Source organism: Hyperolius riggenbachi, chromosome 1 (genome assembly GCF_040937935.1).
Source record: "Hyperolius riggenbachi isolate aHypRig1 chromosome 1, aHypRig1.pri, whole genome shotgun sequence".
NCBI lineage: Eukaryota > Metazoa > Chordata > Amphibia > Anura > Hyperoliidae > Hyperolius > Hyperolius riggenbachi.
Genome location: NC_090646.1, coordinates 247,497,764 through 247,524,362, shown reverse-complemented (window position 1 = coordinate 247,524,362; position 26,599 = coordinate 247,497,764). Strand labels below are relative to the sequence as shown.

General features: G+C 42.5%; 1 protein-coding gene across 1 annotated transcript in view; it reads left to right on the top strand.

The window, feature by feature from the left end:
* The window catches only part of SMARCAD1 (SWI/SNF-related, matrix-associated actin-dependent regulator of chromatin, subfamily a, containing DEAD/H box 1), a 168,856-nt gene that overhangs the window by 75,920 nt on the left and 66,337 nt on the right, over positions 1-26,599 (top strand). The window contains exons 8-9 of the mRNA XM_068232555.1: positions 288-372; positions 20,050-20,441. Of these exons, the coding sequence (XP_068088656.1) occupies positions 288-372; positions 20,050-20,441 (477 nt within the window). The remainder of the gene's footprint in view (positions 1-287; positions 373-20,049; positions 20,442-26,599) is intronic.

Sequence of the window (26,599 nt, the reverse complement as noted above, 5' to 3'; positions counted from 1 at the left end):
GTTCCAGGCCTCATTTAGTTTTCCCTGCGCAGAAACCCACCATTTCTTTGGCTCTTGGCTCATGGATCAGCTGTATTATGCTTAGTTTACAATGGCATATCTTATATAATCCCTATTTGATAACTGGAACACTTTACTCTCTTTTTAATTGCTTTAATTTATTTTTAGCTGCCAGCACTTTGCTTTGTTTTATTGGTTTTGTTTGACATGATGGTGTTTAACTTCTTGATCTGTAAGGTAATGTGATCAAGACATTCTGTAATTATGCTGTGTTTGTTTTTGGATAGGAGCTTAGAGAGGTGCTTCAGGAGCATGACTGGTCTTTTCACGAAGCTCTTGAGGCATTGAAGTTGTTTGCAGAAGATGAACAAGGTAAAGTCTGTGACATTGTCATAAATCCATATAGAAATATGGCTTTATTTTTGTCATGCAAAAATGAAAAAAAAAAAAAATAACTAGACTGAGAAATTTATGAATGCTAAAATAAAATGAATAATGCTCAGTAGACGCTGTTCTGTATAACTTGCTTTGCATACTGTCCTCATTCCTTGATTTTTATAGGTCTGCTGGAAAAGTGCTACAGAAACATTGCCAGGTTCACAGGTGCAGATGAATACAGCAGATTCAGCAACTAATTTAGTGCATTATTTAACTTGTACTGATAGAAATAGCTGTTACTGCTTCATTGCATTTATGGTACAAGCATCAAGTCTGGAAACCTGACCTGGTCTTAGCTGCCTGCTCTTTGACCTGGAACTAGAGGACAACTATTAATATGAGAAATGTCTGATTGTTCTACTAAGCAGAGTGATTTATTAGTGGTGGGGTGCAGAGAAAGGCAGCAAAAAGAAGCTCTATTCATTTCAGACAACAAAGGATGATGATGATGATTATTGATTTATAAAGAGCCAACATAGTTCATGGTGCTGTACAACGTGAGAAACGAACATGCGGTACACATTACAGACAATGGTGTACACCAATATACAGAGTACATGATTGGAGAAAAAATACAAAAACTATACATAAAATACAGAAATGGTAATGACAGTGATCAAAGTAAATTGATGAATACAATATATAATGATTTCTAAGACACACAAGGGGGGGAGAGCCGTGCCCTTTTGTTTCACTTCAGACAACAACGCCGGAACCCAGGCTTTTAGGCCTCTTTCACAGTAGGACATTGCATTTTGATGCGACGTTAAAGTCGCAACGCAAATTACAACGCAATGCCCCAAAAAAGTTGCAACGCAACTTCATGCCCTGTTACGGTTGCATACAGTAGAGAATACAGGCAATGAAAAGTCATTACTGAGCATGTGCAAACAGTCCAACGCAGCTAATAACGTGTATAACGCACAGCATGCAGTAGTTTCACTTAACGTGCAGCGTTAGTCACCAACGCAACGTGTGCACTGTGAATGGATCATTGATTTTTCACTGCAGTCAGTTACACTGCGTTAAATGTTGTTTACCTGCGGACCGAGCGAGTTTGAATCTACGTCGGGCAGGGGGCGCTGCGGTCCTGACCGGACGTAAACTCTACGTCCCATTGACCGCGCTACCCTGCCCGTCTCCGCCGCTCGGTCCGCTCTGCCCCCGCCGCTCGTTGCTGCCCTGCCGCCTCTATGACGACAGAGCACTGTGAGCAGGGCAGGAGCCGTTTTCATTGGCTCCTGGCCCTGTCATACATGTAAGCCGCTCTCATTGGCTTACATGGAGTGACAGGGTCAGGAGCCAATGAAAGCGGCTCCTGACCGGCGCACAGCGCTCTGCTGTCATAGCGACGGCAGAGAGAGCAGCCTGCGGCGGGGACAGAGCGGCGTGTTCGTCGGGAGAGGCGGATCATTGCGGCAATTCGTCGGGAAGCGGCTATTTACGGGACCAGCACCCTCTGATCCTTAAGGGGGCAGTTGATGGTCCAGAAAGGGTTAAACGTGCTACTTTAACGTTGCACTGTGAAAGAGGCCTTAAAATCAAGCTAAACACAAAGTTGTGTTCTAGGCAGCCTTACCTACCAAACTGCCATGTGTTTTATTAAAAAAATAAAGATAAAACATCCCTAGTTCTATGCACACTTTTATGTTATGACAAATAAGGTACCCACCCTAATAGCGTCACAAGCCTGTGCAGCAATGAGCGGCTCAAAATCTGGTTATGTGGGTCTATGAGCTTTCAAAGCTTGCTTTTTGTCATAATTGTATAGTGGTGAGAGCAAAACGATTATTGCAGAATTGCAAATGCATTTTTGGAGCAGCTGTGCTTGTATAGATGTACAATACGCAAAAAAAAGTGTATATAAGCTGTGTGTTCAAAATTTTGTCATCATACAGAAATCAATCTGAAAGCTTACTGCTTTTCTTGTAAGTTAGCCAATATATATCAACTTGATTCAAAACTTCTTGATATAATCACTTAGCGATTGCAATTTGTAGTGGAACCCAGCCCTTGGAACAGAAGATTTTTGTGAAAATTATGCTGGGAACATTTCGTTTTTGCTGAAGAATCGTTTCGATAAATGCCTTCGATAGATAAATTCCGTCATGTCAGATTCTCCACTCGATTGTTTTCCGGCTTGATTTCTCATAGAAGTGAATGGAAACAAAGATTAAAAAAAACAAGCGGAAGGTAAGAAAATCGAGCAGAGAATCTTGTAGAGAATTGACCGTAAAAAAAGTATAGTGCGTTCCCAGCATAAGTGTACTTTTTCATGTGCTTTGTATCGCCTTAAGTCCTGGATACTTAGTAACTGAACATAGCTTCAATATGCAGCCCTTTAGTGAATCTTCCTTCATTAAACCACTCTAGGAACAATAATCTCTCTGAAGCCTGCAACTATAAAATTACTTTGTCTTTTGTAGTGCATGTTTCTATCCTATAGGTTCAAGTTAATGTCCATGCTTGTTAGGCACATTGAGTTCCAGTGGGGGTATGCCAGCCGTTTATCAGGATGACATGATCAAATAAGCTTTTACTTGGTGTTTTTAGGTTACTCATTAGAGTATTACAGCAGTGGCTGGATAGTGTACTGCTTAACCACTTGAGGACCGTAGGCTTTACCCCCCTTAAGGACCAGACCCTTTTTTTCCATTCAGACCACTGCAGCTTTCACGGTTTATTGCTCGCTCCTACAACCTACCAAAAATGAATTTTGGCTCCTTTTCTTGTCACTAATAAAGCTTTCTTAGGTGCTATTTGATTGCTGCTGTGATTTTTACTTTTTATTATATTCATCAAAAAAGACATGAATTTTGTCAAAAAAAATGATTTTTTTTTTAACTTTCTGTGCTGACATTTTTCAAATGAAGTAAAATGTCTGTATACATGCAGCACGAAAAATATGTACAAACATGTTTTTAATAAAAAAAACCCATTCAGCCTATATTGATTGGTTTGGGTAAAAGTTATAGCGTTTACAAACTATGGTGCAAAAAGTGAATTTTCCCATTTTGAAGCATCTATGACTTTTCTGACCACCTGTCATGTTTCATGAGAGGCTAGAATTCCAGGATAGTATACATACCCCTCAAATGACCCCATTTTGGAAAGAAGACATCCCAAAGTATTTACTGAGAGACATGGTGAGTTCATAGAAGATTTTATTTTTTGTCACAAGTTAGCGGAAAATGACACTTTGTGACAAAAAAGAAAACAAAAAAAAAGTTTCCATTTCTGCTAACTTGCGACAAAAAAAAAAAAATGAAATCTGCCACGGACTCACTATGCTCCTCTCTGAATACCTTGAAGGGTCTACTTTCCAAAATGGGGTAATTTGTGGGGTGTGTTTACTGTCCTGGCATTTTGGGGGGTGCCTAATTGTTGAAGCACCCCTGTAAAGCCTAAAGGTGCCCATTGGACTTTGGGCCCCTTAGCGCAGTTAGGCTGCAAAAAAGTGCCACACGTGGTATTGCCGTACTCAGGAGAAGTAGTATAATGTGTTTGGGTTGTATTTTTACACATACCCATGCTGGGTGGGAGAAATATCTCTGTAAATGACAGTTGTTTGATTTTTTTTTTTTACACACAATTGTCCATTTCCAGAGATATTTCTCCCACTCAGCATGGGTATGTGTAAAAATACACCCCAAAACACATTATACTACTTCTCCTGAGTACGGCGATACCACATGTGTGGCACTTTTTTGCACCCTAACTGCGCTAAGGGGCCCAAAGTCCAATGAGTACCTTTAGGATTTCACAGGTCATTTTTGTTTCAAGACTACTCCTCACGGTTTAGGGTCCCTAAAATGCCAGGGCAGTATAGGAACCCCACTAATGACCCCATTTTAGAAAGAAGACACCCCAAGGTATTCCGTTAGGAGTATGGTGAGTTCATAGAAGATTTTATTTTTTGTCACAAGTTAGCGGAAATTGATTTTAATATTTTTTTTTTCCACAAAGTGTCATTTTCCGCTAACTTGTGACAAAAAATAAAATCTTCTATGAACTCACCATACTCCTAACGGAATACCTTTGGGTGTCTTCTTTCTAGAATGGGGTCATTTGTGGGGTTCCTATACTGCCCTGGCATTTTAGGGGCCCTAAACCGTGAGGAGTAGTCTTGAAACCAAATGTCGCACAATGACCTGTGAAATCCTGAGGGGTGCTGTGGGCGATCAGGGGGCAGGGGGGGGGGGGGGGAAATCAGTGTGCTTGGGTGCAGACTAGGGTGGCTGCAGCCTGCCCTGGTGGTCCCTCGGACACTGGGACCACCAGGGCAGGAGGCAGCCTGTATAATAGGCTTTGTATACATTACAAAGCCTTTTATATGCAATGATCGGCGGAATTCTGTATTCCTCCGCCCGCCCGCGCTGCTAAGTGGCCGGCGAGCTAGAGGCTAAATCCCCGGCCATCGATCCCCGGCGGAGGATCGCGTCACGGATGACGCGATCGCTCCGCCCATGCCCGTACAAGGACCGCCGCCTCTGTGCATGCGGCGGTCCTTGCGGGTTCCACTTTCCGGCCGCCCCTGTGCAGTGGGCGGTCGGCAAGTGGTTAAAGTGGATCCGAGATAAACTTTTACTCATTGCATAATTGTGTTCCTTTCATATAGTTTATAGGGCATTCCTCAAACCAAATACTTTTTTTGTTTTGTTTTAATACTCTGATTCCCTATAAACTAAACAAGCCTTGCACAAAGCTTTTTCAGAGAGACTTGGCACTCAGTCCCATGTAGGCACTCCTAGGCCTGGTGCACACCAGAGGAGTTTTTCTGAGCGTTTTGAGTTTTTAAATCTGCTGCTAATGTTATCCTATGTGTCTGTGCACACTGGCGCAATGAGGTTTTGTAAAAAAAAAACCCATAGCATTACATTGGGAAGAGCTTTTAGAGGTTTCAAAAGCTCTTCCCAATGTAATGCTATGGGGTTTTTTACAAAACCTCATTGCTCCAGTGTGCACAGACACATAGGATAACATTAGCAGCAGATTTAAAAACTCAAAACGCTCAGAAAAACTCCTGGTGTGCACCAGGCCCTAGAGCAATGTAGCAAGGGCTTATGAGAGCTCAGTCTGGGCAGGAGGAGGTTACTAGCCAGAGATTTCAGAGGCAGGAGGGAGGAGGAGAGGGGACTGAATTTGTCACAGGCTGAGGGCTGGAGATGCGATCAGCTTGCCTGTGTGTAATGTGACAAACAGAACATGGCTGCTGTCATTGTATCACAGGAATAAATGATCATAAACTGTTGAATCTGTTTGCAGCTAGATTTGCTGTGTAAACTATCTAAACTTTAGATAAGATATATATATACAAGTTACTTGTTATAGTTAGTTTTTCATCTCGGATCCGCTTTAAGGGTTCTGCCTCTAAAACCGGAGACCTGAGTTCTAATCTTGCTTCTTCCTGTTCAGTAAGCCAGCACCTATTCAGTGAGGAGAACTTGTGCAAGACTCCCTAACACTGCTACTGCTTATAGAGCGTGCCCTACTGGCTGCAGCTCTGGCGTTTTTGAGTCGCCAGGAGAAAAGCGTGATTTAAATGTTTTGTGTGTCTTGATGTTTGTTTTCTAGCCGAATATCCATTTTACTTCAAAATTGAGAAGTCCACATATTTCCCAACTAACTACGGGTCACTCCAGCAATAAAAAGTAGGCAGTTAAAATCTGACAGAACTGACAGGTTTTGGCTAGTCCACCTCCATATGGGGGTTGTAGGGGTTTCCTTTGATATCCAAAGCATTTTCTGGATGGCAATTGCTAAAGTCTAGCTGCCAAAATAATGTGCAAGTGAGTGGGGAGGTTGGCTGGTGTCATACTGTTTTGGCAGTTAAACTGCCTTTCAGGAAATGCTTTTGAAAACAAAGAAAAACCCTTAAAATCTGGCAGAACTGACAGGTTTTGGACTAGTCCATCTCCTCATGAGGGATTCTAACTGCTTAGTTTTTTCGCTGGAGTGGTCCTTTAAAGCAGGGGTCCCCAACCTTTTTCGGCCCGGGGACCACTATCCAGACCAAACATTTCCCAGGGGGGCGGGGGGGGGGGGGGGACGAGGAAGGAGTATAGCTGCCCCAGTATAGGGAGTATAGCTGCCCCAATATAGCCAGTATAGCTAGTATAGATGCCCCAGTATAGCTAGTATAGATGCCCCAGTATAGCGAGTATAGCTGCGTATGGGATGCCCCAGTATAGCGAGTATAGCTGCATATGGCCGCCACTGTGGTACCTTAGCTGGCGACCACTTTTTCTTTATATATCTTGGTCAGCCCCTCTCCTTCAATCCCGACTTCTCTCACAGCAGCACTTCTCCCGGCTGCTGGGAAGAGGCAGGAAGCAAGGCAGTGGTTCCCATGGTAACGGCGATATGCATCGCTGCTACAGGAAGCCGCTCTCCTGCTTCTGCCTATTCACAGCAGCCGGGAGACGCGCTGCTGTGAGAGAAGACAGGATTGAAGGAGTGGGGCTGACCAAGAGAGATATATATATATATATAGAGAGAGAGAGAGATCTATATAGATCTATCTATATATAATATAGATATAGATATATAGATATATCCATATAGATATCCCTCTCTCTCTCTCTCTCTCTCTCTCTCTCTCTATATATAGATATATAGATGTATAGATATATCCATATAGATCTCTCTCTCTCTCTCTCTCTCTCTCTCTCTCTCTCTCTCTCTCTCTCTCTCTCTCTCTCTCTCTCTCTATATCTATATCTATATATATATCTATATATATATATATATATATATATATATATATATATATATATATTCTATGAGAAACGGCCACCAGCTAAGGTAACACAGCGGCAGCCGTGGGGGGAGGGGCAGGGAGGACAGACCCGCGGCCCATCTGCACATGGCTCACGGACAGGCAGTGGGCTGAGGGTTGGGGACCACTGCTTTAAAAGAAACCTGACGTTACTTTTAAAAAAAAGTGTTACACTTACAGTGGGTTGCAAAAGTATTCGGCCCCCTTGAAGTTTTCCACATTTTGTCATATTACTGCCACAAACATGAATCAATTTTATTGGAATTCCACATGAAAGACCAACACAAAGTGGTGTACACATAAGTGGAACGAAAATCGTACAGGATTCCAAACATTTTTTACAAATAAATAACTGCAAAGTGGTGTGTGCATAATTATTCGGCCCCCTTTGATCTGAGTGCAGTCAGTTGCCTATAGACATTGCCTGATGAGTGCTAATGACTAAAGAGTGCGCCTGTGTGTAATCTAATGTCAGTACAAATACAGCTGCTCTGTGAGGGCCTCCGAGGTTGTCTAAGAGAATATTGGGAGCAACAACACCGTGAAGTCCAAAGAACACACAAGACAGGTCCAAGACAGGTCAGGAATCAGGTTATTGAGAAATTTAAAGCAGGCTTAGGCTACAAAAAAAATTCCAAAGCCTTGAACATCCCAAGGAGCACTGTTCAAGCGATCATTCAGAAATGGAAGGAGTATTGCACAACTGTAAACCTACCAAGACAAGGCCATCCACCTAAACTCACAGGCCGAACAAGGAGAGTGCTGATCAGAAATGCAGTCAAGAGGCCCATGGTGACTCTGGACGAGCTGCAGAGATCTGCAGCTCAGGTGGGAGACTCTGTGCATAGGACAACTATTAGTCATGCACTGTACAAAGTTGGCCTTTATGGAAGAGTGGCAAGAAGAAAGGCATTGTTAACAGAAAGCATAAGAAGTCCCGTTTGCAGTTTGCCACTTCCATGTGGGGGACACAGCAACCATGTGGAAGAAGGTGCTCTGGTCAGATGAGACCAAAATGGAACTTTTTGGCCAAAATGCAAAACGCTATGTGTGGCAGAAAACTAACACTGCACATCACTCTGAACACACCACCCCCACTGTCAAATATGGTGGTGGCAGCATCATGCTCTGGGGGTGCTTCTCTTCAGCAGGGACAGGGAAGCTGGTCAGAGTTGATGGGAAGATGGATGGAGCCAAATACAGGGCAATCTTGGAAGAAAACCTCTTGGAGACTGCGAAAGACTTGAGACTAGGGCGGAGGTTCACCTTCCAGCAGGACAATGACTCTAAGCATAAAGCCAGGGCAACAATGGAATGGTTTAAAACAAAACATATCTATGTGTTAGAATGGCCCAGTGAAAGTCCAGATCTAAATCCAATCGAGAATCTGTGGCAAGATCTGAAAACTGCTGTTCACAAACGCTGTCCATCTAATCTGACTGAGCTGGAGCTGTTTTGCAAAGAAGAATGGGCAAGGATTTCAGTCTCTAGATGTGCAAAGCTGGTAGAGACATACCCTAAAAGACTGGCAGCTGTAATTGCAGCAAAAGGTGGTTCTACAAAGTATTGACTCAGGGGGCTGAATAATTACGCACACCCTACTTTGCAGTTATTTATTTGTAATATGTATGATTTTCGTTCCACTTCTCACATGTACACCACTTTGTATTGGTCTTTCACGTCGAATTCCAATAAAATTGATGCATGTTTGTGTTAGTAATGTGACAAAATGTGCAAAACTTCAAGGGGGCCGAATACTTTTGCAACCCACTGTACCTTGGGCTTCTGCCAGCCCCCTGCAGCTGCCCTGTGCCCTCTTCATCCTGGAATGATCCTCCGCTCCCACGCCGCGACTAAGTTTCGTTATCGCCGAGTCGATGGCCACTGTACTGGTGTGGCCCTCGTTTGCGGTCCGGCACAGGACGTACTGTGCAGGACGCTCCCGGGGACAGAAGCGATAACGAGAATGTGCGTGTCCAGGACTGCGCAGTCTCATTGGCCATCAACTTGCTAGTCGTCGATGGTGAAACTTAGCCGCGGTGGGGTACTGGAGAATTGTTCCAGGCGGCGCGGTTGCAGGTGGCTGACAGAAGCCCCAGGCTTTTTTTTTTTTTAACCACTTTGCAGCCAGACCTTGTTTCCCACTTATGGACCAGAGCAGTTTTGACAGTTTAGCTATGCCCTTATGTAATCAGAAATAACTTTATCCCTACTTATGACACAGAAATATATATAGTTTTTTTTTTTTTTTCGAGGCAAACTAGGCTTTAATTGTATGGCATTTTTTCCCTAAATTTTGTTTTCTATGAATTCTATTGTGGAAATGAGGAAAAAAATAGAAAAACACATTATTTCTCAGTTTAAAAATAAAAAGCGCTACTGTAGATGATAAATAACCACAAATTTTGTTTGGCTATTCTTACCACTTATCACAAAACTTGGATTATGTTCCTGTCACAATTTATGGTGCAGATATTTGATTCTGAAATAATGCTACAGAGTGTATTTTTCACTATGAACTGAGACAATAAAAGTATTTTTAATGGTAAAACCCAATCTCATTAGCTCAGGAAACATATATTCCCATTCACCAATTAGTGCTGCATCAGATAGTGCCAGAAATGTGCACAGGAGCAAGCACAATCCTGCACAGCACTGCTTCTGCTACAAGACGTATATCTACTGACTCGGGCTTAGATGAAGTCACAGAGGACGTAGATATACTGTAGTGGTGTATAAAGTAGTTAAGTAACTTCAGGTTTTCTTTAATGATTTGATCAGCCTACCTCTGCTTGGCTTCAAGTGTATACTGTATCTGGTGTTCAAGCAGAAGTGCTAAGCACCTGCTAAAAGCTGCTTTGAATTACATGTCACTGCTGTTAGTCAGGAAATAGCACCATTAAATTATTGGTCGTCCCTCAGTCTTTAAAGAGAACCCGAGGTGGGGATCGTACAAAGAAATCTATACACAGAGGCTGGGTCTGGCTATAGTGCCCAGCCTCTGTTGCTAGGTGAATCCCCGCTAAGTCCCCCCTGCGCTCCGCTCTCCCCCATAAATTACAGCCGCGCTGGCGACACGCAGTGTGTCGCAGCGGGCTGTATTTACCTCACTAGTGTCACTCACGGCGCTCCCACACCTCCTGCAGAGCACCGGTCCCCGCCCACGTCCCTTCCCTCGCCGCTGATTGGAGGGAAGGGACGCGGGCGGGGACCGGCGCTCTGCAGGAGGCGGGGGGAGCGGCGTGAGTAACATTAGTAAGCTAAACAGCGCGGCCGTAATTTATGGGGAAGAGCGGAGCGCAGGGGGCACTTCAGGGGGATTCAACTAGCAACAGAGGCTGGGCACTATAGCCAGACCCAGCCTCTGTGTATAGATTTCTTTGTACGATCCCCACCTCGGGTTCTCTTTAAGGGGCACTGCAGCAGAATTTAGGCTACTGTGATAACCCTAGTAGCATGTTTCTAATATTAACAGCAACACATATTAGGCAGTGTTTCTGTTTACAATAGTCAGCTGGATAGGATAATTTATAGCACACTAAAGATGGCCACTAACGATCCAATTTCTAGCAAAAAATCGTTCGAGTGATCAGAAATTCTCACAACACCATCAACGAACCAATCTTTGCTTCCTATCTATCACAACCAACAAGAAAATCCAAATTTTGGTTCAATGAAAATCCCATCAGGCAACTGTTTTTCTAATCACTCGTAATTGATTGTGCACATCAACAGAGATTATTTACAACCAATCCAATCAGAATTTCTAGAAATTTCACTAGAAATTTCACTAGAAATTGAACCATTAGTGTCCACCTTTCCACCTTTACAGATCCTGGCATCAAAAAGAGGAAAGTGACATCTTTCTCTGTTCAGCTAATTTCTCTCCTCTCTGTGTTGTGAGATAAGTCAGTTCGAATTGGATGGTCTGTCGGCCGCCAAGTCTACTGATTTATGATCACCTTAAGACCTTCCACAGCAGATATCTCTACTAACTCCTGACTTAGACTGCATTACAAAATGGGCTTTTACCTCACAGCACAAAGAACACAGAGTCCTTGTGCACTATAGCCAACCCCAGAAAAGCTCTTCCACACCCTTCACTGCCATTACTCTACAAATAGGGGATGAAGTTAGGGAGGTCAGCCACTAAACCACCAGGTAACACTCTATGGGAGAGAGGAGGGTGCATCAGCAGTCGCCAGGTAACGCTGTGTGTGTGTAGGAGGGACCTCTAGACATCAGGTATGCTGTATGGGGGAGGCGGGACCTCTAAGCATAACACTGTGTGAAATGGAGTGGGAGACCGCTAGACACGAGAGTTCAAAGAAGCTCTTTGCAATAGATAACTGAAGTTTCTTAAAGAGACACTGAAGCGAAAAAAAAAAAATGCTATAATGAATTGGTTGTGTACTATGAATAATTACTAGAAGATATGCAGCAAAGAAAATATTCTCATATTTTTATTTTCAGGTATATAGTGTTTTTTCTAACATTGCATCTTCTATAATATGTGCAGATTACACAACACTCAGCATTCAAAATGATTCTTTCAGAGCAGTCTGTGAACTAATGACCTCTCCTCTGGCAAAGAAAAAGTAAATAGTTAAGGAACAGTTGAGATAATAAAAGTCAGAAAACAGCCCTCTCCACGACTTTGAAAGTCGTAGAGATGAATGGCTTTTTTGTATAGAGATAACAACTGGAGTTTCTTAACTCTTCCTGTACTGGAAACAATTAGAGTGATGTATCTGATCTTAATGTTTTATTTCTTAGCTGTACTACACATACAAATCATAATATCATAATTTTGTTTTCGCTTCAGTGTCTCTTTAATTCTTTCTGTACTGAAAATCAATATGAGACTTTTTTTTTTTTTCTTCTTCTTCTTTGCTGTACTACACAGACAATTCAGTATCTCATAAGTTTGTGCGTTAGTATTGCTTTAAGCAAAGTACTACACGCTAGATGACACTTAGCGGCAGTGGCTGTGTAGTATTTCAAGCAAGACTTGATGACAGTTTGATTATAGAAGCCCTCGTATGTCCCCTACATATACAGCATGCCACATCAACCCCAGAGTGCATTGTTCTCCTTCTCACTGGAAGCAACTTTCTCATGTTGTCCTGAAACCCCCCCCCCCCCCCCCCCCCCCCCCAGAAACAGCAATGTCACTAACCTATAGGCTAGCAACATGTCTGTACAGCACTCCTCCCCAAGCTGTCATCTTATGGATCGAGTCCCATACAATGAGAAGGTATCATTCTGTTGCTGTGGTGTGGAGATGGGGGAGAGCATGCAATCGACCAACTTCCAGCAGGCGAGGTGAGGAGGAAAACAATGCGCTCTAGGGTTGGTCGGAAGCTGCTAGAGATCCGGGATGCCAGATCTTCAGGGGTGTTGGTGAAGTAGCTCCTGTACACACGATTCTCGACTGAGACGGTCCTTAGAGGCAGCGTCTGTATACACCTAGGTTGTGCTCTCAACTGTTGCTGAGATGCTAGTCATTACTCATTCTGTTGTGCTATGCCTCCTCAGCTGCACCGGGCTCTGACTGATTTCCTCCTCTTGTTGTGGAATGAATGTGTCATTGCATTAAAAGGATATGAAGGGATCAAGATATTTTTATTTACTGCCTTTTGCAGACTTAAGGTGGCCACTAACAGTCCAATTTCTAGCGAAAAATCATTAGAGCGATCAGAAATTCTGATCTGATTGGTTGTAAATAATCTCCATTGATGGGCACAATCGATTATGAAGGATTATAAAAAATAGCCGTCCGATTGGATTTTGGTCAAACCAAAATTTGGATTTTCTTGTTGGTTGTGATAGATAGGAAGCAAAGATTGGCGGCTTGTTAATGGTGTGGTGAACTATTTTTCTTCCGATCAGAATTTCTGATCGCTCGAATGATTTTTTGCTAGAAATTGGACTGTTAGTGGCCACCTTTACAGTGATGCAGACAGACAAGAACTCTGGGTATCTTTTATGCCAAGCCACATGGTTTCTACCAAATGTGAGATAGTATTTATTAGAATTTAGTTACAAACTGACTTATTTACTTGTGACATAGGTTATCTACATTTTGTACTAAAGTGGAGTTGATCTTTAAGCAAATGGTCTAGACTCGCAGTGTTCCCCAACCCTGTCCCCCTGTCCTTAAGGCCCACCAACAGTGCATGTACCACAGAGGTAGTTAATCAGCTCTGCTGAGACACTAATTACCTCACCTGTGAATGTTAGTGGTTTTCTGCAAAACATGTACTGTTGGTGGGCCTTGAGGACAGGGTTGGGGAACTCTGGTCTAGAGGTTATTAGTGCTCTTAAAGAGAAGTTAAACAAAAAAATTATAAAAACCGATCAGTGCTATACATAGCACGTTGTAATTAAATGTTATCAAAAATGTCTTTTTACGTTGCTTAAAATAACTTGTGCCATGCAGATGTCTTGAAGTTGATAAAATGGAGAGAGAAATAGTAATACTGTTTACCAAACAAATCAAGGTCTTAAATGCATATGGTTGGGGGAAGCCTGTGGTGTGCTGTCTTCTCATTCCTTCTCTGTTCTGCAGTGTTGATCAGTGTGGATGTGATCTGAAAAGTTACACCATGCGTTATAGCTTTGGTGTAATGGAAATAAAAAACAATGAGGCATACTTTCTATTAAAATTATGCCTCACATCCGGGATAGACGCGGACGTTGGCTGGTAACACACTGCATGCAGTGAGTTACCGTGCAGAAATCCACCACATCAGGACACATCTGCGACGGGATGTGGCACTTGGGGAATGGCGATGCAGTAAGTGTAAAAGGAGTCGGAAGGTTGGCATCTGCATCTCCTGTACTTATTTATTAGTGAGTCTTGTGTTGAGTGGAGGTGCTTTTTTAAACCAGATGATCTGCCCTGTCATGTGAATTGTCTCAGCACTTTAATCTCTTAAAGAGGAACTGTAGTAGGAACTAATTTAATATAAGTGTAATCAGTGGTTTTCCCAGTGTAAAATATTTCCTCACCCTGATTTACCCTGAATTGTATTACAAGTGGCGACATCTTTATTCCTGTCAGGTGCAGCTCTGGAGGAGAATTCCACATAGCTTAAGTGCCTAGGCTAAGCATCACTGGGAGGATATATATCATTTACTTTATTTTTAGGCATATAAGGCATACACACCTTTTTTCCCCAAAAAATTGAGAGATAAAGTCGCTGCATCTTATATGCCAAATACAGGGAGCCCCCGATACGAACCGATTACTGACCGTGATGTTTGGGATTCCGGGCATTGTCCTGTGTGTCTCCTGCTCCCCACATTCTCCTCTGACCCAGTGTTTATCAGAATCAGCAGCTTGACTCACCTAATCTAAGGCTCTCGCGGAGATCTCTCCTCTCCTTCACTGTGCTTCTAGTGCTAGCTTCTGCTGATGACGTGGTTAGTAGAAGCCTGCACTAGAGGCACAGTGAAGAGGAGGAGAGGTCTACGTATGATCACCACTGGAGCCATGGATTATTTGAGCCAAGCTGACAATTCTGATTATTATATATGGGGGAGAGCGGAAGACAAACGTGGGAACAGAAGGGGGACACGAGGACACTTTAATTGGGGGAAAAGCTCCATAAGACTATCTTGGACCATGGACACACAAGGTTTAGTATATATTGGTTTTTGCTCTTTAAACTTAGGTGCCTCTTATATTCCGGAGCGCCTTATTTGTAATGTTAATTTCCTCCTCACCTGCCCCACATGTTGGACAGTTATTACCTAATAAACTCTGCACTGACAGTGTTATTCTCTGGGATTAACACTAATCTTAGCACCTTTAGATATAGCACAGGAAGCATTGGTCTCACTAGTACATGCAGGTACAGTATTGCTAGTGTGCTCCTCTATCCACATTTATGTACATAGTTACATAGCTATTTGGGTTTAAAAAAGACATACGTCCATTGAGTTGAACCAGAAAATAAAGCAGCCTGGATGATACTGTAGCATTGCAGCCATGCACAAGCAAATCACAGATGACCGGTAATTCCCTCAGTAATCGCGCAACAGCTTACACGGAAAGTATAGGCTTTACGGGCTATTGCTTTTGAGGTAATCCTTGCAGATCCAGAGTAGTGTGCAGAGAGTGAGCAGGCTACAAGTGGCTGCAGCCCGCCCACCAACCACGGCTTATGGGTCCCTGACTGACATATGACTAATGCGCATGCTCACTTTCTACTATAGCCGGATCCAGAATACAGGTTTACTATAACAGAAGTTTTACTATATTTGTGTTTACTATACCAGGTGTTACTCCCATATACTTCAAATGGGGCTTGGCTGGTACCTGGACACTTAGTTTACTATACCCGGAATCTTTACTATATCAGCGTTTAGTATAATAAGATTATACTGTATGTATAATAGTAAAATTGCATTATTAATAATTGGGTTTCTATATCCGTTCTTTTTTCAAGTAAAATGTTGTAATGGGCTGTCTGGCACCTGTAGTTCCCTAGAGTATTTTTACTGAACAGAAAGTTGTCCACACCTTTCTTATCCTATCATAGTCTGGGTAAGGTAGTCGAATAGGAGGGACAAGATACTCTTTCTCTGTCAGCATGTATTGACACCTCCCTTTGCTGACCAGAGATTTCTTTGTGACCAGCCCTGCAGCTACAGCAGAGTTTTATGATGATAAAAATTTGCAATGGCTCCACTGCTGTCCACAAATAGTGAATGTCTAAGCAGCTTAGGAGTGGGGGTGGGTGATTTGTGCGTAGTAGTGAGAGCTGTTCACTAGTTAGGGCACACCTACTACTTTTATTGCAGTTGAAAGCTTTTGTGAGCAAATCCTGGTTCACATGACTGACTTTTCAAAGGTAATTTCTCTGGAATGGCTGCAATAATTATGACACTTGTATGAGTAATTGCACAGTCCTCTGTTCTCCTTTGCTGACTATCAGAAAGCCAAAAGGGTGAAGTAAGGCATTTCACATATGGTCATTTGTAATAGGGTACATTTCCATTGGGCTGCTATGTCTGTTTCCAAAATTGACGTGGCACCTGTGCTAATGTGAATTCGTATTTGTGTCCCTTTGCTGTGCCTTGTACTGCTATGGGGATTCGGATGTGTGCTGTGGAAAACTGAAGCATGCATAATTTTCTTTTGCCCGCGTGCGAGTCAGATGCAGCCTATTGATTTTGATAGGCTGAGATTCCTCATCTGAATTTGCATGTGGAAAATGGCTTCAATTCACGACTTTTCAATTCCGCATTGCTGTTATATGGTACATATGGTATGGTGCTCTGGTGTCTAGTGTCTAAATAAAGTCTGACATCATGTATCTTGGAGAGGTAAGGGGTTTCAGTGCAACTTGGTTGCAGGACCAGATCTACTCAAATACAAGCTGCTTTTTTGGGCTCAAAAAAGTGGCCCAAATATGGGGGTAGAGGCTTATACTTGAGTCACCACTCCTTATCAGCCCCACAATAAGAAGAGCGGAGACGACTTTCCTCCTTACTGCCTTGCCGACATGTACAGTGCAAGTGGCCCCTGGCCTAAGCAGAATGGGTTGGGTGGAGTGTAGTTTCATGTGTCAGCCCCTGCTACATGCAGGTATGTGGAGAAGATGGTTGTGGCCAAGTGGCCCCAGCATAAGTGGAGTCATGCGCAGCGGGCCATTTCCTACACTGGTCAACATATGTAATGAGCCATCATCTCCACATACCTGCATGTGTTGGGGGATGATGACACACATGAAACTACATTCCACTCAACCCACTCTGCTTATGCCGGGAGTCACTTGCTCTGTACATGGCAGCTTTATATATGCCCTAAATAGAATATTATTTTTAATTATGAGAATAATTATGTTGTGAATCTAAGGGGCCTATGTAAAAAGACTGATCGCCAGTTTAGGTGCAGAACTAATGGATTGATTACAGGATTAATAAAAAAATGGCAATCGGCTTAAGCAATGGCTGCTTTCAGGCAGACTAGTTGGTATATTTTTGATCGCCAGTTTCAGCAGAAACCACTCAAAATCCTTGATTGCCTTATTTATAAAGCAGAGATTAGCAAGATTGGAGTACAGACATGTTTGTTTCAAACATGCTGAGTCTAGGGATAGAAGTTGAAAGTGATGCCTGGATGTGCTGCCACTAGAAGGGCACATAGCCATCACTGCTACATTTTGCGTGCACCCAAATGTGGCATTTACTTCCCTGAGGCTTCTTCCAGACCCCTGCAGTCTATCGGGTCCCTGCTGCATTGTCTACCCTCAGCCTATATGCGAGTCAATCATTCCAGTGCTTTTTAATGTTAAAGTTGGGGGTCGGCTTACACTCGAGTATATACAGTCTATCTTAACCGATATAATTGTGAAGGGCTGTCATGTGTGTTTATTTTATTGCCAGTTTCCTGTCATGCTTATTTTTTTAGCTTTAGGGCCCTTTTACACTTAATGCATTGGTATGTGTTAGTGTGCATTATTAGTATGCGTTGGTACACGTTTTTCCATAGCAGTGCATTGTGAAAAACATTTCAGTTAAAATGCGTATAATGGGAACTGTGCCATAGGAAAACATGGGCATTACTTTGAAAATCAGTTTTCTTTCAGTTATAACTGAGAGCAACTGATTAAGTGTAAAAGGGGCCTGAGGCCCTGTTCACATTGCATGCGTTGCCGTCCAGATTTCGGCAATGCGTGCAGGAGGCAGACACGTAGAACATCAGACAGTGCATAGACTGCACTGCCTGATGTTCACATTGCATGCGTTGCTGTCCAGATTTCGGCAGTGCGTGCAGGAGGCAAATACGTACAACATCAGCCAGTGCATAAACTGCACTGTCTGATGTTCACACTGCATGCGTTCCGGACCAGTGTGGTCCGGGAACGCATGCTGCACGCATTTTTTAACAAAACGCGCCCTGACCCATTCACTTTCCATTCGTACGTGTTGCGTTCCAAACACACGCCCATCTGCCTTTGATGATGTGAATGGTCCTTATTCGCGTCATACCTATAAACAGCACCTGACTGAGGCACTTGTGGGCCAGCAATTCTGAATGTGTTATGGTAGGCATCCACTGCCATCTTATTTAGGGCCCTTTTCCACTAGCGCGTTTGCGCTAGCTGAATCGCAAAACCGCAAACCGCTAGCGATTTTACAATCGCTACGGTTTGCTTTTTAACATAGGAATCGCGGTAGGTCATTTCCACTACCGCGATTCGTTTTTTACTTGATCGCGATCGCACCGCGGAGCGACTTTTGCCGCGATTTTGCTATGCAGTGCATAGCATAGCAAAATCGCGGCCGCAAACGTCGGGAAAACGGCGGAATTGCGATTCAGCAATCGCTAGCGTTCAGCGCGAACGCTAGCGACTGCTAGTGGAAAAGGGCCCTTAGAGATGGGCTTCTCATGCAAACTGTTTGCAAGGTTTAACTGATTCCAAATAGAGCTAGTCAGTTAGAGGTTTGATTTGTTAAAAGCATCAAATTAAACAAAAACCTTTCAAAAATGCCAGCAGTCCTATTGAATGTTAATCAGGAATATGAGCTTTTCTCTCAGCTGAGTGAGAGGGATTATTAAAGGGAGAGTGGTGCACGATCAACTGTGGGGAAAGTTTTTGTACTTCATCAAGCACTACAAAGCTGACAGTGCATTGTTCCAATCGATGGTCAATCAGATTTCCTCTGACTTTTGAGGATTACTAAAGCCCAATCTACACGATACGATTCTTTGTGCGATTCGATTACGCTTCTATTTACGATCCAATTAAATCCGACATGTATGATCTGGATTTGATTTAATTTGATTTGATATGGAATCGCATAAAGAATCGTATCGTGCAGCTAGGGCTTAAGTGGTGCATAGCCGAATCCAGGCGAATGATTGAGATAAGGAAGATTTTGATTGCTTGATTGATTTGATTCTAATAGTGCACATTCTGCTTTTGAAGCGGTTGGATCAGCACAACAGCGAAGTAGGTGACCTTTCCAAAAAAGGGAGTCAGTAGTGACACACAATATGTATTCTTTTCAGTTTTTTTTTCTTTGTTCAGTTTAATGCTGTAACATGGAAATATGTTACTAGATTGTATCTTTGTATCCTGGGAGCTGCCTCACTAACTTTTAACATTCCTTTTTCTTTTAAACCATAACCGATGCTCTGGATATTTACATATGCTTGAACTATGAATGCATCCAGTTATTGTTTAACAGTTGTAAACTTATGTTTGTTTGGTGGCTGCAGTTTTGAGACTTGTAGTTTTGCCTGTGTACTTTTAACCCCTTCAGCACAAGTGTAACTGTACAAAGTGGTATTTACTTCATACACCTCAGACATTTACTATTGAAGGAAGCATTTCATCATGTGCTCTAAGAGCGTTGACAACCATCTTTCTGGAGAATGTTGTGGATGGGATATAGGATATAAGGATTCTTGTGTTCTGATTGGGCAAAGGTTTAAATACCTTGTCTAGTCCCGCCCAGGTGTCAGAGAAAGAGAGGGAATTGTGCTTTACCATGCTTGTGCTTTTTTGGGACATTAACGTGTGATGTTCTTTACACTTTGGCCATGCTTGATCTAATTTGCAGTTTTTAATTTTAGCTTTTTCCAGCTGTATTAAAATGTGTGCCGTTCATCTGTTATGTTGTATACATGTATATATTTCTGCTTCAACATATGCCTCCTTTTTTTTAAATTGGTTTTATATCTGAAAGCTGAATTAGTTTTACATTTTAAATTAAAACGATAAAATGCATGAAGCAGTTTATTATTTTCTTAGCAATCAAAGCCTGTACACAGAATTTATATTAAAACTTTAATATGTTTGTTGCCTAAACAGATGATTTGCAGAGTACCTCCAAAAGTGCTGCGTATAACGGCAAAGGAGCATCCGAAAGCGACAAAAAAAATTCTAAAAACCTCACCAAATCGAAACACGACAAGAATGATGTTCCGATGCAGAATGGTGTAAAGAAAAAATCAAAAAGCAAAAAAAATGTTAGCAGCTTTAAAAGGGACTCAGAAAGTGACGAGTCACATTCGGATACAGGCAGTGTTCTGGATGAAGACTACAGTAGTGGAGATGAGATAATGGAGGAGGAATACAAAGACAAAATAGTTAGCTTCCTTCAAGAAGCTTCCCTGGATGAGCTTTCTCTGATCCCTCAGTGCTCTCTAAAGAAAGCTCAGAAGATCTCTGAGCTACGGCCCTTCCATTCTTGGGATTCTCTGGTGAGTTTTCAGTGTACAGTACTTTTTTTTTTTTAATATTCCTTTTATGCTTATAGGCAAGAGGTGTCTACAACCTTAAGGAGGCATAGATGGGTGGCCTTTTCTTGAGTAAGCTAACACTTTCCATTCTTCCTAAGCCAATAGCAGTTAGTGTCATCTGACCTAATTTTGAATAAATTAAGGGGTGATTTCCTGAAAAACCTTTGCTGATTGGCTGGCAGTGTTGTCACTCATTTAGCAACCTAGGAGCTTGGTTCTGTGCTTTGCTCAAGCAGACATTGCAGCTCACACTTAGGAAGGAGAACTTTGCCAGTGTCTTCTGTGCTATTTTAGCAGAAAACCTTTACAGAAGGCAAGAATGTGGCAGGATTTTTATTTCAGCTGTGTCTGCTGGAAGAGACATCTGCAGAAACTGCTCCATGCTTCAAGATGCCAGCATGAATTTTTAAAGTTTCTTCCTAAATCAACATTATTTTTCCCTCACATTTTACTGCATACCTGTCAGCTTTACTCTGCAAGAGAATTTCTCAAGTGTTCCTTTGCTTGCACTTTGCTGCCATTTTACTGGGAGAATTGCTGACACATGTTTACTTAACAGAGGGTTAAAATGTGACTGACTTTGCAAAAGAGGATATTGTTTCTGAGACCTGGTAAGTACATTTAGCATTCTAACCTGTGCTTCTATATTTAAATGAGGCGCTTTATTGTCTTTCTGCATTTGGAAGTGATTATGTTCATTTTCTGCTTTTTTCTTTTGCGCCGTGTGCTTGGTAATTATCCGAGCCCACGTTTGCAGGCCCAGGTGGGCATAATGTGCTTTAACTTGCAAGCCACCTTTATTAAATATACCGCAATTTCACAGATTATTGTAATTTACCAGAAAGGCATGTGAAGTGCTGGAGTGGGCATGGTTTCTAGGCATTAGGGCTATCCTGACCAGTTTTTAACCATTATGTCTCGGAAAACATTGAAGCCTTTTTTTTCCTACTGTTTTATATTTTGCAAAGGGGGACGTAGAGAAGGGTACAGGAGAGAGGTAATTGCTGAAGCTGCAATGCAGGCTCACAAGCCGCTCTTTGCTCAGTGAAGGATCGTTTAGCCTGAAGCTTTTGGCTGGCCTGACATCTGTCTGATAGGCAGCTTGAAGCAGAACTTGTCAGGCTTTGCCTTTACTAATTCTTTGTAAAACTATTTGCTAGAGGGCTGCTTTCTTTCCTTCTGATGTCTCTCTTCACTCTTACTCCCTTTGGCAAAAATAAAAAGGTAATGTACTGACCTGCTGTGAATGGAAAGCTTTTTTTTTTTTTTCTTCACCCTTTTATTTGATTAAGCATGTTTCTCTCAGCACCAACGCCCATATGTTGTTTGCTTGTTGTAACTACATGCCCAGAGATGTTGCTAGTGAAGAAATGAAGAAAAAAATGTACCTAGAGGGGTTGTGTTGCCAAACAGTAACTAAAGTTTACCAAATTTTACACTTTTTTTTTTTTTGTTTGATTATCCCCTGTATGTGCTATTTTTAATAAATAGGTATATTAAGCAGAAATCTGCAAAATATTAGTTATGAGTGAGATATGCCGGATTTTCACCATAATTTCTGCTTTTCAATAAATCTCTCAGCAATGTTATATGCTGAATATATAAAATTGTGCCCAATCCAATTCATTTAGTCTATTCTGATTGTGATTCTTTTTCAATATCATACAGTGCCTCAATTTGTCTTCATATTTTTTCTGTCATTAAACCTAGATGGTAGGTTTTTATGTATTTTTTTAATACCCGTTTGCATAATATTGGTGCTTTCTGATATAACGGTAATTTATAATAGTAGGAGTCCTGACAAAAATGATCACATATACCTTTTTTTTCTGCCCTATGCATTAGATTGTTGTTTTTTAGCTTTTTTTAAACTTTGCTATTCGTATGATTTTTAGCCCTGTGGTAATATTCAATTGCTGACTTATTTTAAGCATGTAAAGTTAAGACTCTAAGCCTAATTCCTAACTGTGAACCAGTGACCTAGATCAGAACATGCTTATTAGCTCTACATTTCTCTGTCTGCATACTTGTTCCAGATTCCAAGAAAAACATTAAAGAGCCCTGGTATGTGCACCTTTACAAACAAGTCGGCAATAAGAGCTACTATACAGTTTGTATCATATGTGAATGGTGCTATTTGTTTGTCAAGGCAACAGCGTCTTTGAGGGATAATTATTAAACTCTGTTTATAAATTATAAATATATATTACGCAGTGTTGTACAATACATTATAATGTTCAACAATGGTACACAAAATAGTGCTGTAAGCATGTAGGGATAAGTATAGCATACAAGTCACTGAGTCAATATAGTGGTGGAGAAGAGCGCACTGGGAGGAGGGCCCTGCCAAATAGGCTTACAATCTAAGATTGAGACTTGACTGTACTTTTCTCTGCGTAGTTAGTGACCCTGAAGTGAAAATAAACGGATGAGATTTTATTGTGTCTGTGGAACTAATACTAAAATAGGACCTTTTTGGAGTCCCATATACTTATTTTAATTCTAAGAGTTAAAAGCTTTAGCTTGAACATTAAACTTTCTCGCCGGCGTATGCTGCTGCATTTTTAAGTTTGTTCAGCGATGGTACAGAATAATGACTTAAAGGGAAGGTCCAAGCAAAAAAAAAAAATGAGTTTCACTTACCTGGGGCTTCTACCAGCCCCATGCAGCCATCCTGTGCCCTCGTAGTCACTCACTGCTGCTCCAGTCCCCCGCTGGGAGCTTTCTGACCTCGGAGGTCAGGGCCGAATTGCGTACATTTTTACACATTCCCGCTAGTGCAGGAACATTAACGCATACATTTTTACGCGTTAGTGGTGCAACGCGTAAATATTTGTTCCTGCACTAGCTGGAATGCGTAAAAATGTATGCAATGTGGCCCTGACCTCCGAGGTCAGAAAGCTGCTAGCGGGGGACTGGAGCAGCAGTGAGTGACTACAAGGGCACAGGATGGCTACATGGGGCTGGTAGAAGCCCCAGGTAAGTAAAACTCATTTTTTTTTTTTTGCTTGAACCTTCCCTTTAACGAACAGCTTATCCACTCTGCTGTCAGAAATGTTTTCACACAAGTTTTAGGGCCTCTAATCTATTTTCAATGAGAACTGCAGCACTCTAATTCATCAATTATTTTTATTTAAACCCTGAATTATTAACTCTTGCAATGGCAGGGGCAAGAAAGAGGAACACAGACACTTTTTAAGTGTCTGTTGCAAGCTCTCCTGCTATGTTTTAATGTTGCAGACGGTCGTAGTCGCCCAGCCCCCATATTCTACCTATGGACACCAGGAAAGGGGAAGACGACCACAGTATTTTTCACATAAAGATTATGTACAGCTAAACTTATGAGATAAAGATGTTTAATCTCCCCACTTTGCTCTTCCAGCGGTAGAGTCTGTACAGGGACTACAACCTGATGACATTACACCATTCTCCTTGCGAGTAAATCTATGCACAAATGATTGCTTAGAACCGGTCTTAAAAGGAACCCGAGGGGAGAGACTTACGGAGACTGGCAGGCTGCCATAATAATTTGTTTAAACCATACCAGTTGCCTGGTTACCCTGATGATTTTTCTGGCCAGTAGCATGCAGCTAATCTTGTCAGATTAATGTCAGAAACCTTTGGTCTGCATGCTTGTTCAGGGTCTATGGCTTAAAGTATTAGAGGCAGTGGATCAGCAGGACAGACAGACAATATACATTGAAAAGAAAAGAAGAAAAAAACTTGCGCTCAAACAAAAATAGCACTGGCCCTTTTCAAATGCACTCGGTGCTGTTCTCTCTTAACTGGATGGTGCCAGTGTCTGTAAAAACAAGAGGGTAGGGAGAGAAATGGAGAGCGCTCCATAGTGCATTAAATGGGATATGCTTTTTTTGCACAAATAGTTTAGGTCACACTCACATTTAGTAGATAATTCTGTTGCTGTGCCTCAAAACCGTCCTCCAGTGGGTCGCCTCAAACCTAACAGCCTGGCCGGGGCTGGAGGTGCGGGTGGTAAGCGAGAGAGCGTCCGTCTGGGGCAAGGGAGACGCAGCTTCTGACGTCACTACCGGTTTCAGAGTAGATCCACGCCTTCCTCAGGGAGGCGTGGATCTATGCCGAAACCGGTAGTGACGTCAGACGGCAGCAGCTGCGCCTCCCTTGCCCCAGACGGAGGCTCTCTCGCTTACCACCCGCACCTCCAGCCCCGGCCAGGCTGTTGGGTTTGAGGCGACCCACTGGAGGACGGTTTTGAGGCACAGCAACAGAATTATCTACTAAATGTGAGTGTGACCTAAACTATTTGTGCAAAAAAGCATACCCCATTTAATGCACTGCGGAGCGCTCTCCATTTCTCTCCCTACCCTCTTGTTTTTACAGACAATATACATTGCTTAAAATGAAATATGTCAGCCTCAATGTGTCTCTAACCTTGGGGTGGGTTCCTTCTAAACTATTTGCTCATAGTCACCTGAAAAGACATAGATGGATGGGATTTTAGGCACTATTGTATTGACCTGAGGAAGCGGGCTAGCACCCGTGAAGCACATTGTCTGTTGTGCATGAATAAAATGTATACTTATCTTTGTGGTTTCTCCTTAAAGAGAACCTGTAACAAAAACAAATTTCCCCTGGGAGGTACTCACCTCAGGAGGTGGAGGCCTCAGGGTCCCAATGAGGCTTCCCCCACTCCTGTAGCTGCAGGCAGTCCAGCGCTGGCTCCCACGAAGAGTCTATAATTTTCATGAACTTGTCCTTCAATCAGGAATAGACATTGGGCCTGATTCACAAAGCGGTGCAAACACTTTGCACGCCTGTGAAAAGCCCTTTATCACGCCTAAACTTAGTTTAGGCGTGATCTGAAGTAACTCGTGCGAAGCTCCCGCGCGCAATCGCAGCGCACCGGGCTTCGCGCGCAGCGCCCATTAAGCCACCATGGGACCTTTGCGCGTGGGAGCTTCGCGCGATCAGCAGCACAAAGCAGTGATAGCTCTGCTAGTGCAAAGTTTATCACGCCTAAAGTCTTTTAGGCGTAATAACTGAGTTATCACCGCTTTGTGAATCAGGCCCATTGTCTTGTGTGTGTACTAAGCCAGAGGCTACATGCAGACTGTGGGAAGTGTTTACCTAAAATGGCTGATGTGTTCAAAGGGGAGATGAGAGGACAAGTGTTATGCCTGCTGCTTCAAGCTGCATTAAGAAGTATAACAATTTGGCTGAATATTTCCCAGCTCTTCAGATTGCTCAACAGGGTCCACCAATGTCACAGCACACATGTACATGCAATTGATGGTCACCTGAAAGGATCTAAACTAAAGTCTGTGTATGTAGCTTAAGAGACGCCAAGTCCATACTTCAGCTAAACCATATCTCCTCCTAGGCATATAGCTCACATCAGGTTTGATATAAACATCAAATCTAATGAAACTCTATTAAACATTTTCAATAGTATTAACCTACAGAAGGTGCAGACGAGTCATGCAAAAATTGAGCAAAAATTGCATAGCCTTGTTGGCTCACCTTAACCAAGCCATACTGGGATTCAGCAAGTAAACGGCTGGTGAAGATCTGCCTAGCTTTTCTAATAAAATATAGACGTTTCAAATCAGGATTATACCATTAATGGGCCAACTGAAACTGTTTAGAATAACAGTAACCTTATGGCTAAGGCCTGTAGCACATCTGGTGAAAGAATAGACTACACTTCAGGCATATTTTCACCAGCACCAGGCTAAGAGAGGATGCTATTGTGAATGAAATCCAAGGGTCAGTATGGTGTTACATATGGGCACCTTTCTGACCTGAGCTTTAGAGTATCAAAAAGGTACATTTGGTTGTTTACCATCAACAAAAAAAACAAGCAAATGTTTATAAATAAAAAGACTCTTTAGAAATATTTAGGCTGAAACATTTCTACAGCAGCTCTTAATCTAGAACCCTGCTGGATTAGTCTATGTGTTCTGAAGAGAAGACAACATGCTTTTGTCATGCTGGCACAGCAGCCAACAAGGCTCCAGCATGCCTCAGTTCCCACTCAACCCCAGTGGCATCCATGGCAGTTTACTCACCTGCCAGATATCACTATGCCCACTCTGAGGCCATACAATTTGAACACTGCCTACTAGAGGCTCCTTCTCCCT